The following is an 18,451-nucleotide window of genomic DNA, read 5'->3' as shown; positions in this document are numbered from 1 at the left end:
TTTTCTATGAAGTGCTTGTGGCACCTACATTTGTGCTTTAATACAGTTGTAATTATGCCAACTGAGAGAGAGAGAGAAATTTGTTTCCTGGTTTTCAGCCTTCAGTAGCAAAATCACCAGGACCCCACTCAGGGAATCAGCCTGATTAGGGAAATCATTTCCCTCAGCTGGCGTGACTTTTAAGACTCTCGATGCAACGCTGCCCGACTGTTTCCTGAAAGAGTGCAGGTCCAGGATGGACTCACCTGCTTTGGCACGCCTGCAGTCGGAGCGCAGCCGGGCGTCCGCGTCCTGCTGTGTCGCCTGCAAACAGAACGAGCGGTGAGCCCCGTGGACCCTGCGCCCCGAGAAGCGCTCGCACAGAAACGTGGCCGAGGCTCGGGGAACACGCCAGAGGCGTCTGACAAGAAACGGGCAGGGGGACGGAAACGAGACCAGAGGACAAGAAACACACGTCCGAGAAGAGGCACAGGCGTCCTCTCACACTGAAGGAAATACTCCACGTGCAAAGGGACAGGTGGGTGTCCAGACCCCAAGTTCACCATAGCGTGTGAACGCACAGACTCTAAGCTGCACGGACGGGAAAGTAAAGGCCGCACCTGCACACAGTTAAGGGTACAAAGACATTACAAATCCATTACCTTAAAAATGCAAGAGATAGAACTCAAGTGTCAAAATACAAGTTTATGTAGTTGAAATGACTTCTATTCAAATAAAGGTTGAAAGAGTTAAAATATTAGTTTTTAAAGCACGACCTTTACGTCTGAAGACCGCGGAGCTTACCTCTCATACGGAGTCCTCTTCACTGCGCCGTCTTTGATGTGATCTACCAGTTGTTTCTGGGTCCTTCCACTGTGGACAGAGGGTCGGTGTTAAAAGCAAAGAATCAACGGGAATCGGCAGCGTGCATCTTCCACAGAGGCAAAGGACAGGAAGACTCGCCCATCCTTCCTCATAAACCTGCACATACATTTTAAAGTTGTGCTCTGTAAATAGCATCACCGATTTTCTAAACAAAGTTTTTATTAAATCAACTTTCCCCCTAGTTTATTTGCTATGCTTTCTCCAGTTTCGACAGCAGCTGCCTTCTGCATGCAGCCCTCTGAAGCGCCTCACGGCATTTTTCTGGACGAGGGGTATTTCTGTTCTCAGCTCCACGCAGCAGCTGGAGCCCGTGGCCGTGGGGCTGCCCACCTGTATCTGAAGGAGGAGCCCCTGCTGAAGAAGACAGCTTTCGCTTTTGGCTTCGGTTGATCAAAGAGTCTAAAAAAGCTGTGATACTCCACACAAATCTTCCAGAAGTTCTTACATTCATTTCTACTACCCAATAAGAATTCCAGCGTGTCCTGGTACGGCCCCTAGAAACAAATACAAAGGTTCCGATAACTAATTCAAACATAAAACGTAGGAAGCAGCTTAGATAACAAGCTATCCTGAAGTTAAACATAAGGAAGATTTTTTCCCTGGAAGTTGTCTGTGAAGGCTCCATTTCAGAGAAGAAAGGTGCAGTGTACACACGCACACTTCTCTATACATATGAGAACACGCAGCCGGCCAGCATCACACAAATGCGAACACTCCCACAGAGAGACCGGGGCACCGTCCACGTGGCCGGCACACACGCGTGTTATTATGGTGCCACTTTCCTGGGGACTGGTGGGGGTGCCTTGGATGTGCAGGGCATGTAGTTCTATACGCTCACAGCCTCTGGCGTGAAGAAGCCACTGCGTCACCTCTCAGCGTCACTCCTGGAAAGGCCACCCCGAGCTCAGGGATGATGCACAGTTCACCTTGGGATACATGTCACCATGTTCCTTCCGGGAGAGATCTGACTACTTGGACTCCTCGAATTAGCCTTAAGGATCTAAGTGCCCGGGGACGTAATACTATGCTTCTCCAGCGAACAGCTGCTGTGGTGTCTTGAGCCCTAATTCTCTGCTTTTCCTACCTTTTCAGAGGAACTCTGGAAAATATCTGAACAGGTGGAAGTACTGAATTTGGCAACAGAACTGTAGAGACATGTACTTTTCCCATTTTACGCCTTTCAGTAAAGTCATGTGCAATTACTACTTTACTGACTGATAATCTCAAATGAAAGGAACCTTTATTTTCTGAAAATCAAGGTTCCTATGACTAGAGCAACTAAAGGGCACATTTCTGAGTCACCGATGCCTAAGAACGTGGGGACAGCCCCTCTGCCCCCCCACCCCAACGGATGCTGAGAACCTACCGTCTGGCAGCTGCAGTAGCCCCGGGGGCTTGTCAGACAGGCGTGTTCTCAGGCCACCCCAGCCCCGCCGGGGCCGCGACCCCACACGGCACTCGCCCAGGGAACTGCTGGGCAGACTGAGGGGAGCCCTGCGGACCCCAGCCCTTAAATTCTTGTGTGCCTCACACGGGAACGACCTGTGGAATAACTAAATACCTCACTATCCCAGCAGAACACATGCTCTTACAATTTAACGACCGCTCAAAACCACGTACATGGACCTCTGGGTGGAGCTTGATAAGGAATCTTTTCCTCTTGAAGCTGAGCTTCCGGACCCTGGACCAGTTGAAGGTGTTGATTTTGGTGGTGCCCTAAAATCCAAGAGAAGGACACTTAGGAACACGTTTGTAATCCAGACGCAGGCTTGCAGAGTTTTGTAGGAGCTGGAGAATGTTTGAGTACCTCCCTGCCAGATACCTTGCTTGGTATTTTACAACTACATTTGGAATGACTCTGAATTAAAATGTTACTACTACACACTCATCTATCTGTTTTAGAAAGATAACTTGGTGGCCTCCTCAGAGCCACGTGTCTCAGGAGGAAGGGACGGTATGGCAGCTCCGGCCCTGGACGCTGGGCTCCGGACACTCGTCACCCAGACCCCTCAGGGCTGCTCTCCACCTAGCAGACCGGCGCCCTGCAGTCCTCCAGGGTTCGGCAGGGCGGGAAGAAAATGAACCTGGAATACTCTGTTGTGCAAGGAAGTGAACCAGTGCTCAAAAGTGATGGGGACATGTGACAAGGACACAGGAGCCAGCTTGAAGGGACTCCAGTGGTCAAATGTGAGACTATTTTTATACAAGGATGAGGTTTGTTTTAGTGTTTTTGTTTTTTAAGATTCTATTTATTTATTTTCAGAGAGAGGGGAAGGGAGGGAGAAAGAGGGGGAGAGAAACATCCATGTGTGGTTGCCTCTCACCCACCCCAAGTGGGGACCCAGGCTGTAACCCAGGCCTGTGCCCTGACTGGGAACCGAATCGGTGACCCCTTGAGTCACAGGTCAGTGCTCAATCCACTGAACCACCCCAGCCAGGGCCAAATGTGAGACAATTTAAAGATCAAAATAATGATAAGAACAGATGGCTAAATATCAGATTATAAACCGGATTATTATAATTTGAATTTACTGCGATTATATCACAAATTCATAAATCCATCAAGAAACTAAATAAAAACGGAACCGACAAAGTCGCCGTGAGGCAGCCGTGACACTGCTCCCACTGGGCGGCGGGAGAGTCTCCCCGTCTCTCCCCACAACATGCTTGCTGATCACCAAAGGGAAACCCGGGTGGCCACTGGTCGCGGCTGACACCACAACAGTGGGGTAGGCGGACGTCCTGCGACCCGTGGACCCCGTGGGCCACAGCACAGGCTGCACCCGGTGCGACACCACACCTGCCGTCTCCCTGCCGGGGAAGCTGAGCCTGAGGCCCGTCCCAGACAAGCCCCTGCTGCAGCCGCCCCGGTCTGCGGAACGCCCACAGCAGCAAGGCCGTGAAGCCCACGGGAGGAGAGAATGCTCTGACTGCAGGGACCAGACAGTCGTGGCGGCCGTGCAGCGCAGGCTCTCAGCCCGGGGCAGCTGCAGGATCTGATGGGGTGGGGTCTGGGGTGGAGGATCTGTTTGTTCTGCATCTGTAACTTTCCTGTAACTTGAAATCATTTCAACATAAAACATGTAAGTGTAAAACATACTTTCCTGGCATTTTCTGCTCTCAATGGTCACGGCCACTTCTGCTTCCCTGCATTTTGGAGCCAGGGGACAGCAAGACAGGAACCTTTTCCATTCAGAGACTGGAAAGACCCTCAGCCAGGGGAGTGGGAGGCGCTGACGCATGGCGCAGCATGGCCCACCTGCGAGGGCAAGGGCGAAAGGCTGGGCGCACTGCACTGGGCTCCATGGACCATCCAGAAGGATGTGCAGACAAGAAGCCGGTGGGAGGTGGCTGGGGGCTGGGGGGCTGCCGCCAGCAGTAGAGTGGCAGCGATTACATCTCCTGGGATGGGGCGGGGGGTGATGGTTGCACAGAAATGTAAATATATTAAAGTAACTGAATGCACACTTTAAAGTGGTGGTGAATCTTCTGGTTGTGACGTATATCTTAATTTAAAAGATTCCTGATTTAAGAGATGTCCTCAGAGCCAAGACATACGTGCCAGGGTCCAAATAAGACCGAAGAGTCCTAGCCCCCAAAATATGGCCCAAATGCTAAATTACTCGAACTTCTATTCAAGATAAAATACTGGAGTTTTCAAACTTGTTCTCAAAAACAAGCAAGCAAACAAACAAAAAGTGAGACAAAACAACCCAAGCACTAAGCAGCAACAGCGGAGGGCCGTCCAGCCCCCCCACGCCCCCAATTCTCTTCTGCTCAGGAGGAGCCACTGCGCAGGCGCCTGCAGTCTGGGAGCTCGTGGCTCCAGCTCTGGGCTCTTCCCCACCTGGCGCCCCTCGACAGGCCCGCAGCTGCCCGCCTCCTGCCCCAGGATGCCGGGCACAGGGCGGGGCTGCTGCTGCACCTCCTGCGCCTCTGCCCCCACCTGTCAGCCTCTGTCTCACCTACATGCCGGCGCTGCCAGCGCTGGTGCTCCTGCCCTCGCCCGCCCGTGTGTCCCGGGACCCCATCCCGCTCCCGTCTCAGAGACACGAGGTTTTCTCTGACTTCTGCGAGGCTTTCCAGAAATGTCACACAGGAAATACATTAACAAGGTTCAAACGCCAGAGGCTCCGAAAATGAGTCCACCGGGGAGTCTGCCCTCCAGCTCCTCCTGAAGCCCACCAGCCGCCGGCTCCTTCCTGGAGGCCGCCAGCCTTCTGAGCAGAACGAACCGTGTGCGCGCAGACGGTTTTCCTTCTTTTCCCCGAAGCAAACGGCACACAGCTTTGAGTCTTTTCTCCACGTAACAACCCATCTCGAAGGCTGCGTCCCGAGGGAGGACAGACGGCGCCCGCACCTGTGCGCAGCGGCCTACAGCCCAGGACTGCACCGGCAGTGACGCGGGCGCTCCCGTGTGGTGAAGGGGAGCCCGGTGCTCATGGGCGGACAGTGTCGAGCACGTGGTTTTGCCAAGCTGGTGGTGGGGGGGGGGGAGCGCGCAGCGTGTCCTCTGAGGACGGCACAGCTCTGTGTTGTTCTGTTTCTCCTTCCCCCATCCCGGCGCTGTGGCTGTGTCTTCCATGGTTCCCTGTCCCAGCAATTTGGCATCAGTCCTCCCAGGGCGAGGCTGCTGGGCTGCCCGAGGGTTTGGAAGGGCCGGCGCCTGGAGCGTGCAGGCTCAGCTTCGTCACTGCTGTTGGTCCGGGGACTCAGATGAGGGACCGGCTGCCCGAACGGTCTCAGGTGTGTTGGCGGGTTGCTCACTAGGGAAAAGCTGCTGAGGGTACAACGGAAGAACTGGAAACGCCAGAGCAAGAGTCACAGCCTCAGTGAGGCCTGACGGTGTCTCAGGTGTGACCTTGGGGAGGACATGATGTCACCTAGGCGGTGGTCGAGCTGGGAATGTGTCACCTGGATGCAATCACAGGAAAACAGCCAACAAGCCACAGCGAGGGACGGTCTGCTAAAAACAAGACAGGACTGTGCTCTTCAACACTGACAGTGTCATAAAAGATAAAGAGAAAAAGAAATGCTCCACATTCAGACCAAATGACTAAAATATAAACAAAACGGTAAAACGCATGTGTGTGTAATTATCGTGTTCGGATGGAAAACGCTGAAGTCACTGCTCTGTAACCCTAGTCATCAAACTAGCAGTGTGGCTGGGGACAAAACCTGTGTGTCATTACAGACTGTTGGCACACTGTGTGCTTTTTAAAAAAGCTATTTTAAAAATGTGATCCCAGAGAGAGGGGCAGGCTGGGAGAAAGGGGGAGGAACATCAATCGGGTGCCTGTCGCACGTGCCCTGCCTGGGGACTGAACTGGCAACCTTTCGGTTTGTGGGACGACACCCCACTCACTGAGCCACACCGGTCAGGGTGCCCGTGGCCACATTTAGGTCACAGGCTGTCCCCATCAGTGTGGCAAGACGCCTCTACCTCTGAGCTGCACCCTGGAGAAGAAGAGGCTGCTCTGGCTCAGATGTGGGGCTGCAAGGGTCCTCACGGACACACAGACAGACGAAAGCAGGCTTCCGCTCTCAGTCCGAGCCTGCTCCTGGCAGTGGAGAGGTGCCCTTGCCCTGTCTTGGGGACACAGCGGCCTGCTCCCAGCTTTCCCTCCACAGGCCACTGGATTCCAGTCTTTTCCACACATTGACCATTTCCTAACTTCCAGAATTGTGCTGACACTCCTCATCTTCTGTGGTTCCTTTTTCCAGTCTTTGTTCTTGTTGATTTAAACTTATAAAGAAAAAAGTTCCTCTGTCATTCTGGAGCAGAAATAAATTCAATCAGCCATCTTTGCTCTGGAAGTCTCTAGGCCCTCGCTGTTCCAGCCTCCTCTGGTTCTAAGAGGTGAAAAGTGACAACGGCTGGGTCTGGATGCATATGCAGTCAGAACCTGTGACGCTGGGACAGGGACCAGAGTGGGCAGGTGCAGGGCCCACGACCACCCGCCTGAAGGAAGGGTGTGGCCACGAAGGTCTCTAGAGCGAATTTTCTTGTTCTCGTTACATCTAGTGCAGGACATAACACAACATTCTAAACTCAAAGTCACACTTTTTTCTGACAGGTCATTGAGATCTGGCAGCGACGTGAAGAAAAGAAAGCGCGCCCGAGCCGGGAGCCGTGCAGACCAGCTGCTGCAGGCGGGCACAGGCAGGAAGGGCCACGCGCCAGGTTCTGGAACGAGGGGGGCAGGCGCACAGTCTGCCAGGCCAGGGGCCAGAGCACTCCTGAGCGGAGACCGCGGCCGACGGTGACAGGTACCTGGTGGGCAGGATGGGGAGCTGCCCACAGTCTCTGACACCCGAAGGGCCTGCGTCTCCAGCTGGAGCCCGGGACACGTAACGACAGAGAGAACTCAGTGCCCAATCACAGCTATCTGCCCAAACGCAGCTGATACAAAAATTCCAGAGGACCACATGCAGCACCTCCGTTATTTTCTAGTATGTTCTGTCTCGTCCTCCTGCAGACCACACCTGGAGGCCGCTCCAGGGAAGGGCCCGCATGTTGGTACAAGGCTCTGGGGGGGGGGGGGGACCTTTGCTGCAACAGGAGAAGAACAGCAGGACATGACCAGGTGCCCTGAGGGGCATGGGCTCCGTGACAGTGAAGTCAAGGACAAGAAGACAACTTGTCTGCTGGGTGAGACGTCAGATCAGGTGACATGAAAACTTCCCTGCCAAGTCCAAGACCTTATTCACTGGAACAAAAATTTACCAATGTTTGTGAAAACCAACCCCTCGCCCCCGCCCTGGTCCCTACCTGGAACACGAGGACTCCCATGTGGGACACAGCCAGGTTAATCTTGGCCCCCTCCCTGTCGGAAGCCTTGTGAAACCTGATGCCGTACATTTCCAACTTCCGGGCCACCTCCAGCACCTGGAAATCCGACTCGGCAGGTGTCTGGCCCCTGTGGTAAAAGACAGCAGGGTCACAGCACTGGAAACAGCTGGCTTTGAGAGCTGAGCCATCACAGGGGCGACGGGGAGTGAGGGAAACAGGCTGGCCGTCCCGCCTGTGACTGCCCATGACAAGTGCCACCCGCCACATGCACAGAGCGACCGTCTTCGCCCTCTGTGGCTGTCCACCTACCCTCGGGCGGGCATTTCCTTTGCCCTCGCCATGCTCAGCCTTGACCCTGTCTCAGCGTGACAAGGGCCATGCACACAGGACAGGCGGACACTGGCAGCTGCTGCCCCACGTCGCATCCGAACAGCAGACACACTCTCCCGAGAAGGAAACCAGGAGACTGAGCACAAACACGCCCTGCGCTGCGGGTCTGGCCACGTGCCACGTGCTCCTCGAGGCCACCAGGCATGGCCACGCTCCCGCTGCCGCCAGGATGGGGCCGCGCTCCAGCGGGGCAGCTGGCACAGGGAGGAGTGTCCTGCTCACGAGCACCCTCGCCCTGGCCGGAACCCCCCACGGGAGACTGTCCATGAACAACTTTTTGTCTCCTACTGACAGAGGTGGATTTAACAGCGGGTGCACGGGGCGCGCGCCCTGGGCCCTGACCTCTGAGGGCCCCGCGAAACCCCAACTTTACACTTTTTTTCTACTGACACTGTTTGGTTTCGTTACTACGCTGCATAAATATGGTTAACATGTATCTTTATTTTACCTGTCTCTCTTCTTTTTTTTAAGGGGCCCAATATTTTCTTCTGTGCCCGAGGCCTCCATCGACCTGAACCCGCCTCTGCCTACTGACTCCCAGACACCTGAGCTTTCAGGCCTTGAAGAATGGCACACAGGTTTGCGTTACGCCATTCCTGGGATTTCCATTTTTTGTTTGATATCGAGAGCCGACTACTGACTCCTATTTTCGTAAATCCTCAACAGAAAGGACACCCTGTGTGACCTCACCACTTTCTAAGGAGTCCCAGCCTGGACACTGGTGACTGGAGATGGGTGGAGGCTGGAAGAGCTCTGAGGTGCCTGCTAGAACTGGGGGCATCGGGGTGATTCCGGGGACTCAGACAGAAAAGAGGGAGTGGAGAGAAAGCCCGCTCTTCTCAGAGAAACCTCAGCCACCACGAGCGTGTGTTATACAGACCAGGACGGTCGGGGCCATGCCCAGGACGCCTCCGATGGCAAGGAGGAATGTTTTTGGAAACTGGGGAGAAGGCGGCCCTTCTTGTCGGTTGCAAACGTCCTGGCTGGCCCGGCTGAGCTCCGTGAGGGCGGGGCCTGCGAGCCAAGAAGCTGTTTCTCAGCCACGGGAAGGTGCCGCCTGGCTCCTGACCGCTCGGGGTCAGACACCATAAGACAAGAATGACTGAAGGATGCAGTTCTTAAGCAAAAAGGAAGCAGAAGGTAAAGACTTGCAAATGATGACCACCCTCAGGGTGTCGCCAAGCGACCTTCGGTGAGGGGACCGGCACAGGCCAGCATCTCTGCAGGTCAGGACCCTGGAGGAGCCCACGGAGCTGCCCGCTCCCAGCCCAGGGCCCAGGGCTGGACGGGGTGCAGTGCCTCTGCCTGGAGCTGCAGTGACCCCAGGCCAGGGCGCCGTGTGGGTGGGGCCCCGGCAGGAGCTGCTGCAGGGACGGGGTGGGGGTTGGGGGGCTGAGAGCTGGGCAGCCGGCCCGAGAGGGTGACGCTGGCGCCTGTAGGGTTAGTGTCACTTGGCGCGTTAGGCTTGGACTTGCTTGGCGCCCGGCACGTCCCCCGCTGCCTGGCCCCCCACTGAGTTCTGGAGGTGCATCCTCGCCTGGTTTTGCAGGTTCGCCGCTGGGGGGGCCATGGCTCAGGACCAACTGTCGCCCAGTCTCTCTCACCTCTGATTCAGAAGAGACTTGGACACAGGAGGGGGTGTTTGGGTGAAATGAATATAATTTGCAGGAAAGGACACAAACTGCGGGGGGACAGGGGTGGAACCTTAGAGACGGGATGCTTTTGGTCCCCAAATTTACATGCTGAAGCCTCACCCCCACTGTGGTGTATGTGGAGGGGGGTCCTCTGGGAGGTGACGGTGGGGGGTCCCTTGTGAACGGGGTTAGTGCCCTTGTAGCAGACCCCAGGGAGACTTCCACTCCCGGCCTGCGAGGACACGGGGAGGAGGCTATGACCAGGGAGGGGTCCCCGCCAGGCCCCTCTGCAGAGCAACGTCTGTGGTGTATGCACCCCGTGGTGGCGTCTGTTACAACAGCCAGAGGGACTAAGGCAGCAGCTTCCACACCTTTGCTGCAGCTCAAAAAGCCAAAGAAAACGAGGTGAAAGTAAAGCAAAGCCTTTCTCACTGTCCTGCTCAGGGACCGCAGGGCGCTTCCAGTGGGCCATGGGGCGCAGCATGAACCACCTTGCCTTTAAGAGACCTACGCAGAGCGTGGCTGAAAGAACTGAAGACAGGCAACGAATTGCTGGTGACGGTGGTGGACGGGCAGCAGATGAGAACCGCGAGGGCTTGCAGGCAGTGTCCTCCTTGCAAAGAGCCCAAGGCCATCCCGTGTAAAATGGGCCACCTGACTCCTCTCACTGGCTTCGAGTCTTTAAAGCAGCCACCTACCGCACACATGTGCATGCACACAGGAACACATGCACACAGGCACAAGTGCATGCACATGTGAACAACCCTCTCCCCACAGGTAGGCTGCTCCGGGTCCCTGCTCACAGATGGCCACCACTTCCCCACCTCGTCCTGAACCTCACTGAGGCTGTGGAGGTCCCCAGGCGCTGTCACGTCACTGAGCCCAAAGACACGCTCCCGCCCCCACACATGGTGCCAGCTGGCGAGCCTCCGCCTGGGCTGTGGCCCCTTCCTGAAGCCCCTCCCTCGGGGAACATGGTCCCCATGCCCCTGGCTCTCTTCCAGCTCATGGACCCCTCCTGTGCGTACCCCCCAAGGCAAGTCTTCAGGGGTCTGCCCTGGGTTTTGCTCTCTTCTGTCTTGTCTGTACCACCCCAGGTGAACTCATCTGCCGCAGAGCATGATCTCCCCGCACGCCAGGGCCATTGATACCCTGCGTGCTGTTGCTTAGGTGGGCGTGTCCATCCAGGGCCCAGCCCACCTCTTCCTCCAGGTGTCCAGTGCTAGCTCTGTTGGGGGAGGGACCCCACCTCCAACTCCAGGGTCAAACGCTGCACAAGGGACCATCTCCTTTGGGCTGGCACACGAAAGGGCCCTTTGCCGCCTGGTCCTCAGGTCTGGGTGACCCTGGGACCTGTGGCCCTGTCCCTGCTACCAGCTAGGTTACAGCAACATCTGAGGGGTGTCAAGTCCAGGGCACCCAGGACTGCGGATTCCGGAGGGTGGCCCAGGTGCGCGGGACCCCGACACGGAGTGGTGGCTCCAACTGCACACCCAAGACGGGGTGCATGCCGTCACTCAGCTCCACCCCATGAAGGGGGTCACCACAGCTCGCCGCAGTGTCTAAGGACCACGTGCAGCCTGGCACAGAGCGCCTTCCCCCCCGCTGTCACTGCAGCATGCGCGCCACAGACAGCGACCCCATCTGCATGCCCAGCGCACGCCCAGCGCGCACCCAACGCGCAAAAGCCGCCGAGGTTCGGGTGAGGGGTGGACGTGTGAGAGCACATGTGCACCTCACTGGCCGCGTCCCCCACACAGGGCTCCTGTCTGTGTTGTTCAGGCCCAGGCCGCGCAGCAGGGGGCTGAGCGCGGCGCCGTCGCACAGGATGAACCTGCCGCGCCTTCACGAGGCTGTGGTGGCAGCGTCCACAGCCCACCCACGGCGCGTCCCCACGGCCCACGCATGGTCACCTTCCCTTTGTCCCCACTGCTCCTCAGTCCCTCCAGGCGTCCCTGGCTGTGGTCCGGAAAGCATGTGGCGCCTGCATGGGGAGCCGGGGGCTCGGCGCCCTGTGCTCCTGTCCTCACCCCTCCCTGGCCCGACTTCCTTTCCAGCCTTTTCTAAAGCAGGGTGACCGCACCCCCCCCAGGGAGCCGGGGTTTAGGTGGCGCCTTCGTGCGGGCTGCCCGACGGCCGGGGGCCAGGTCTCACGCACACGTGCTTCCGGTGGAACTCCAGCATCTTCTCCAGGCAGAGCTCCTGGCGCGGCAGGTACTGGCTGACCTTGAGGTGCTCACGATCCAGCGTCTCGTCGTAATCGCCTATTTCCGCTGAGATGAGATCACAGTTAGTGTTCTTAATGTTCAGATAAAGAAATATATTAACTCATTATTTTACTACAGGTTTAGGATAACTTTTTCTACTTTTATCTTAAGTCTGTAGTAAAATGAGTTTAAATAAAAGAATGCTGTAAATAAACGAGTTGGTGTTTCATTTCCCCGAATATCCTGGGCTATGACGGCAACACAGACAGGTGAGCAGAGGCTTCTCTGGGTTCTGAGGACAAAGACGCAGGCGAGCGCCTTGCTGGGTCTGAGCTTTACACACAATTTGTTTGTGAGCTGCCTCAAGACGCCTGTGAGCAGAAGGAGGGTTTTATTTTGTTTTGTGACAATTTACTTTCAATTCATCTTTCCCTTCAAGGCCTCTCAAATTCTTGGGGAACAATGTTTCTTTCTAATTCCGTGAATTTCCAGGCTATAAACAGTTTGAATAATTCTAAGCAACGTACTTTCATTTCGAGCCCATTTCAGATTCACAGAAAAGAGGCATGAATAGAACTGCACTTTGGTAGGTTTTCTACAAACCAGGCCATTCTCACCCATAACCACAGCCCGAGCACCCGGTCAGGGCCAGACCTTGCCCAGCGGTGACCCCGAGTCCCGGTCCCTGTTCACGGTTTCCCCGCCCCCCGACTGTGTCCCTACCGCAGACGGCCCGGTTCGGAGTCGCCCGCTGCCTGAGTGGCCAGACAGGGCTGCCATGAACAGCCACCTGTCCAGCCGAGGAGGCCTGAGGCCACGTACAGCTCAGTCCCTTAAGAAACCTGTGTCACTGGGAGGCAGCAAGCCCCACTGCTCAGGAGGCAGTCACAGCGTGCTGCCTGGGGACGCAGGGAGGGACCAAGGATGCTGCAGACGGAGCCGCATCCCTGACGGGGCTGAACTTGCGAGCACACTCCGCGCTCAGCTTCTAGAGACACCAGCCCACGAGCAACGGGGCTATTCCCTCCTCTGTGGCCCCAGCTGGGCCTGCGGGAGCCCCACAAAGCCCACCCCCGTGCGCCAGAACCTCATCTTACATTTCTCCCCGTTTATTTTTAAAGTCACTACAGTTCACACGCTGCCGAACCGTCTCTTGCTCTGAGATCCTGAGGAAACGTTTCCTTCTTCCTTTAGGGTTTAACGCCTAACTCTTCACTAGAGGGGCTTTGACATTCACCCCAAAGAGGCCTCTTTCTGGGGCCGAGTCAGGGTCACTGCCTGGCTTGTGATGGAAGAGGTTTTTGGTCAAATGTGTGAAGGCATGAATAAGAAACAGCCCGAGAGGACGCGTGTGGTGCTGACTTTGGCCCAGAGTTGCTTCCCACGTGGGGCCTGTTTGCTTTAAGGAGCGCCACTGTGTAGAAGCTGCCCTTCAGCTTACAGACGTGCCCCCCGAAAGACCCACCCGCCTGCTGTCCCGCGTGTGACCCCGCAGGGGCATCGCCGGCGGCCCGCTGGCACCCGGTGGCAGGCACTAACCCTGCAGGAGGTGGGACGTGAGCAGGGCCGCTGTGGTGTCTGAGCAGCTCAGACGCTCTTCCAGCAGGTCTCTCTTCAGCTGCAAGGCAAACAGGTATCTAGAAGGAAATCCACAACAGCAGAGGTCAGCTCCGAAGGCTCCGGGACACACTCCCCGTGTACCCTCGCAGGAGAGCACGCAGCCCCAGGGCGCAGTGGCTGCTGTCGACTCAGAGCATACGGGGGCCAGAGCCACATGGCGAGGGCCCGGGCCGCCCACAGCACCATGCAGCTCACTGCTTTCACACAGAACCGCACCCACAACGCTGTGTGACAAAGAACTGCCCCTGAAGATATGGCTTTAAGGGTGGCTATGAATCTGTAAGCAGAGGAATAGCACTTCGTGGCTAGAACCTCAGGCACAGGGACTCCTGGTGAGAACACACCCGGCAAAGGCGATCGGGAGACGCTGCTGTTTGTTTGTTCCACCAGCAGTAACTGCCGAGCCCAGACTGGGGCCCGGGGGCCACTGCGGGGTCTGGAAGGACAATGGGGAACGACACCCTCACTCTCTTCCCTGTGGGCATTCACGCTCTAGTGCGCGCTCTGAAACTGTAAAGGTGGGCACCGCTTCACCCAGCAACTCCAACAGGCGGTTCCAGAGTTCACAGACATGTGGGCAAGGACACATTTGCAGTATCATGAGAAACTGGAAAGAACCTGAATGCTGCTGCTGTATGAGAACGTCTAGTAAATGAGGCCGCAGCTGTGTGTGTGCTCACAGGGAAGCCGTCCATGCGCGCTGGGTGGGGTGGGGCCGCCACCCCCCCCACCCCGGAGTCCCCAGGCATGGCTGGCCGCTGTGCTGGGGCCACCGCGCTACCGGACCCTCTCCTGGGCAGCGTGTGGTGCAGGGACTGAGGGGAGCTGTACTTTTACTCTGCATGCCTTCATTTTAACATTTTTCTTCTCTTACCACAAATGAGTACTTTTTCATAAATAAAACAAGGACCTTCTGCATAAACATGGCCTGGGCCCAGGATGCTAAATTAGGTAACACTTCCTGCTACTCATCATTTTCCAGGTATATACAAGGGGGATCCCCCCAAAACCCGAAAATTATTTATAAAAAACGGTGTATTTATTCTTACATGTTTAAACTTCGGTCACCTTCCAAGTCCTCTCCACTTCATGCAATACATCGAGACTTTCCCCCACCGCTCAGAAGTGTTTGAAGGCGTCAGTTTTGATGCCTTTTAGTGCTTCTGCGTTTTTTGTTTCACCTCTTCCTCATCAGCAAAACGTTTTCCTTTGAGGACTTTTTTCATCCAGGACAACAAAAAAAGTTGCTGGGTGAGGTTGGGCGAATAGGGAGGGTGGGGCATGGGGGTCATGCCATTTTTGGCCAAAAACTGCTGAACACTCAGCAGTGTGGGCAGGTGCGCTCATAAATCACCCATCACAAATGGGAAAGTATGTTGAGTCTTAAAAAAAATTCACTGCAGCCAAATGCAGCCTCTCGCAGCGCCAGAAGGTGCACTGATTCAGATGTGTTCCCAGGACACTCACATAGTGGGGGCAGTCTGGACTACTAGGGGCCTGCCCTCCAGAAGGTAATTCTGGGTTTTCTGGGTGCCCCCTTGTGTATTTATATTTGGAAGCTACTCTTTCCAGGGCTTTTGGGTCAGTGTCACGTATCTGATATGCACTGTGCTCACTGTGACGACTGTCGTCCTCGGGGCCATTTCCTCACACTGACAGTCCGCGATTCTGCGACGGTAAGTGACCCGTGAGGACTGGGTGACGGAGGTCCCGATGACATCTAGGCCTAGATGTCGTCGCAGAGGCTGCTCCTACCGTCCCTCCGCCATCTTACATCTGACTTTGGGCTTTGAGTCAGTTTTTAAGGTTGTTACTTTATTCTTATTACAAAATTGACACACAAAACACAGGGAAAAGCCGTCCATGATCCTACTGCCCAGGTGAAACACCATTCAATGTCTTCTTTCAATTATTTCTGCAGAGTCAACTGTGAGTTTGAACGTGGCTCTGCCACGCCCAGTCTCGAGGGCTCATGTCCCTCGTGCTTCTCCTAATTAAGAGTATTTTGTTGATGAAGAAGTAACTATGTGGGCAAAATTCCTAAGAACTCTACGCACATGTAAAAATCTGTGCTCACTTAGAGAACATCAGTTCAACCGTACCATAACACCGGATTTTTTATTCTCAAATTTGTACCACAAATGTTCCTTCCAAGTCCCATTCACATTTGTGTCTGTGCAAGGGTTAATTGCCAAAATGCTGCTTTTCACTACGACACACACGAGTCGCGTGCATGCCGGGCTCATTCATTTTTCGCATAAACTTGCCCTGAGCACCCCCTGAGCTGGGCTGTGGGGGACAAGGGGGAGCCCAGGCCCTGTGCAAGCAGGCTCTTTACCGTGTGTACTCTTCCTGCAGCTGACCCGGATCAGGCGGGAAGAATTTTACCGCTAGGCGAAGCACTGCGTTCTTTGGCCCTACAGGAAGGAAAAACGTACATGTCACAAATGCGGCCGATCTCTGTGTTCGCTATCTTCCCACGTGATATGATATACTTGAGCTAGGCCTCTCAGATGGACTGACAGAACAAACCCTTCCAAGTGAGATGCTATTAAGAAACCCCCTGTGCACGGAATTATGAACCCTATGGACCAGTCATATACACCACAGAGATGTAGAAACTTTTGTGTTCAGTGGAGGCATCTCAGGGAAACATTAGAAACAGGCTGGAAACTGCACATTAAAATTTTAAATGTTTTTATTTCTAGAAGTTCAGGTGTTCACATGATTAGCAGTAATAGAAATTATTTTTGAATTCCTTACATACTTCACTGAAAGAAAAATGTTATCAGTCACAATCATACGAACCCTGAATAACCCAATTACTGTAAAGAAGAGCTCGCCCGAGTATCTCAGCTTTATTGAAATTTTACAATAACACAATCATGTAATTTCCCTAAAAAGAAAAGAGGAATCGTTTTTGCTAAAAGGCTCTGGCAACCGAAATGCCCTCGGCTCACCCGTGAATGACGGGCCTGTCCCCTACAGCCTCCGTTTAGTCCTTTCCAAGGTGCAGGGAAGCCAGCCCACACAACTATGTGAGAACCAAAAGCATTATCATGTGTCTGAAAATTTTTTAATTTAATAGAGACAAAAATAATGTTTATGATTGCAATTATGTTTATAATTACAGAAGAGTATGGGTCATTTTATTTAAAAAGCCAACTAAAGGAAGCACCTCAGGGTCACTCTGACTTAAGAGACTGCGCTTAGTTCACACACTGTCTTTGAGGGCGAGGCCGCCTGGAACCTGCGAGCAGGAGCAGCGCCCGCCGCACGGCCGTGCTGAGCGGCCCTGTGACCTCCAGGTTCATCTGCTGCTGGCGCTCCCCTCACAGCTGCCCCGTGTGGTGACAGCATCTGATGACGCCTCGGATTTAAAGGGTCAAGGACAAGAGTATCTTAAAGGAACAGAATTTTAAGGCGTTACTAAAAGCACTTACTTCGTACTTGTCTAATGATGGGTTTCATGGGTTCAAGCCAAACCTAGAGGGGGATTTAAGGAAAGAGAACAAGTCCGTTAAATCACCCCTCTGCTGACTCCCGAGTGAGCTGCAGGCCACGCACCCTCTGTGACAAGCGGCGCTGGGGCAGGCGGTCTGACCCAGGCGCCGTCACACGCAGGCCCATCCTGACCGGGGACGGAGGCATCATGCGCCCACCTGCAGGCGTGGGGCACAGGTGCTGGCGCTGCCATGCACAGAGTGGCACCCCCATTCCTTTGAGGGGGGTCTGTAGAGAGCAGGCAAACGCTGTGCACACGTGGCGCCGAAAACAACCCGCAGGGACCAGTGTGTAAAGCAGAAGCTAGCGCACAGCAGCGCTTTTACTTATTTTTAATCAATTAATTATCTATCTATCTATCTGTTTACCTATTTATTTATTTTCAACAGAGCTTTGAAACTAATGGGTTGGTGGTTCCAGCTTTCATCGCATGGTTTCCTCTGTAAATATTAAAGCTCCACTCCTTCAAAGATTTTATTTAGTCTTAGAGAGAGGGGAAGGGAGGCAGAAAGAGAGGGAGCGAAACATTGATCAGCTGCCTCTCACACGCCCCCAACGGGGGACCTGGCCTGCTACCCGGGCCTGTGCCCTGACCGGGAATTGAACGTGAGACCTTTCAGCTTGTAGGCTGGCGCTCAATCCACTGGGCCCTACCAGCCAGGGCAAAGCCCCACTTTTAAAGGTTCGTCTGTTAAGTAAAATAAAGCACAGCCAGTTTGGTAAAACCATTTGCTCAACACTTGCTTCCAAAGTGGTTACTGCGGAGGCACGACCCGCGGGGCCACGGACACGGATGGAGGGCGGGCCCCCGGCCCGTGAGCACCCAGGGCGACGCGCACCAGGCGTCTAGGAAAGGCAGACCCACCTCCACAGCCGTCGGCGGCCAACTCTACCGGCGTAGCTCGGGCCGCAGCAGCGCTCCAGGCAGGAAGCACCTCCTTGCACAGCGACAGCCGTGCTCAGGGCTCTTGGTGACCTGCAGGCCCCGTGAGGGCCCCACCACACACCCGAACCAACAGGAAGCACCTACCCAGGAGGACGGGACGTTCTGAAACTCCAGGCCGAAGTAGTCACATTCTATGAGGTTCAAACGCCGCCACACTTGCGTCAGCAGGGTCTGGCCGTCACACTTGGGCTGTGGCGAGAGGGCAAGGACAAGCACGAGAGGGTTAAGGACACGAAGCCCATCCTGCGCACGGCCTGAATCGCAGTTAGTGTCCTGTCTCACTTGCCCCCCAGGGGGGCTCACAGATAAGACGGCCACAGAGCAGGCAAACGGGTCCGGAGCTCTCTGTGCTCAGAAACCGACACCAAGGAAAGCTAAAAAATTCCTTCAACTTCACACGCTCGGTGCCCTGAGTCATGGTTCTTTGTAACCTGGGGCTACAGAAACCACTCACAGTCTCGCTAAACACCTTACCGAATTCTGACATTTACTA

The 18,451-nt window shown here is 54.9% G+C and overlaps 1 protein-coding gene across 1 annotated transcript in view; it reads right to left on the bottom strand.

Annotated features, from left to right (window-relative positions):
• Positions 1-18,451, bottom strand: part of FARP2 (FERM, ARH/RhoGEF and pleckstrin domain protein 2) — an 80,839-nt gene that overhangs the window by 31,792 nt on the left and 30,596 nt on the right. The window contains exons 3-12 of the mRNA XM_090288546.1: positions 18,043-18,147; positions 16,952-16,994; positions 15,847-15,925; positions 13,428-13,525; positions 11,840-11,954; positions 7,637-7,784; positions 2,485-2,580; positions 1,195-1,358; positions 784-852; positions 246-303 (exon numbers count right to left, since the gene is read on the bottom strand). Of these exons, the coding sequence (XP_090144672.1) occupies positions 246-303; positions 784-852; positions 1,195-1,358; positions 2,485-2,580; positions 7,637-7,784; positions 11,840-11,954; positions 13,428-13,525; positions 15,847-15,925; positions 16,952-16,994; positions 18,043-18,147 (975 nt within the window). The remainder of the gene's footprint in view (positions 1-245; positions 304-783; positions 853-1,194; positions 1,359-2,484; positions 2,581-7,636; positions 7,785-11,839; positions 11,955-13,427; positions 13,526-15,846; positions 15,926-16,951; positions 16,995-18,042; positions 18,148-18,451) is intronic.

This window comes from Furipterus horrens, unplaced genomic scaffold (assembly GCF_987537825.1).
Source record: "Furipterus horrens unplaced genomic scaffold, mFurHor1.1.pri manual_scaffold_1, whole genome shotgun sequence".
Classification (NCBI taxonomy): Eukaryota; Metazoa; Chordata; class Mammalia; order Chiroptera; family Furipteridae; genus Furipterus; species Furipterus horrens.
This window is presented reverse-complemented; position numbering and strand designations above follow the sequence as displayed.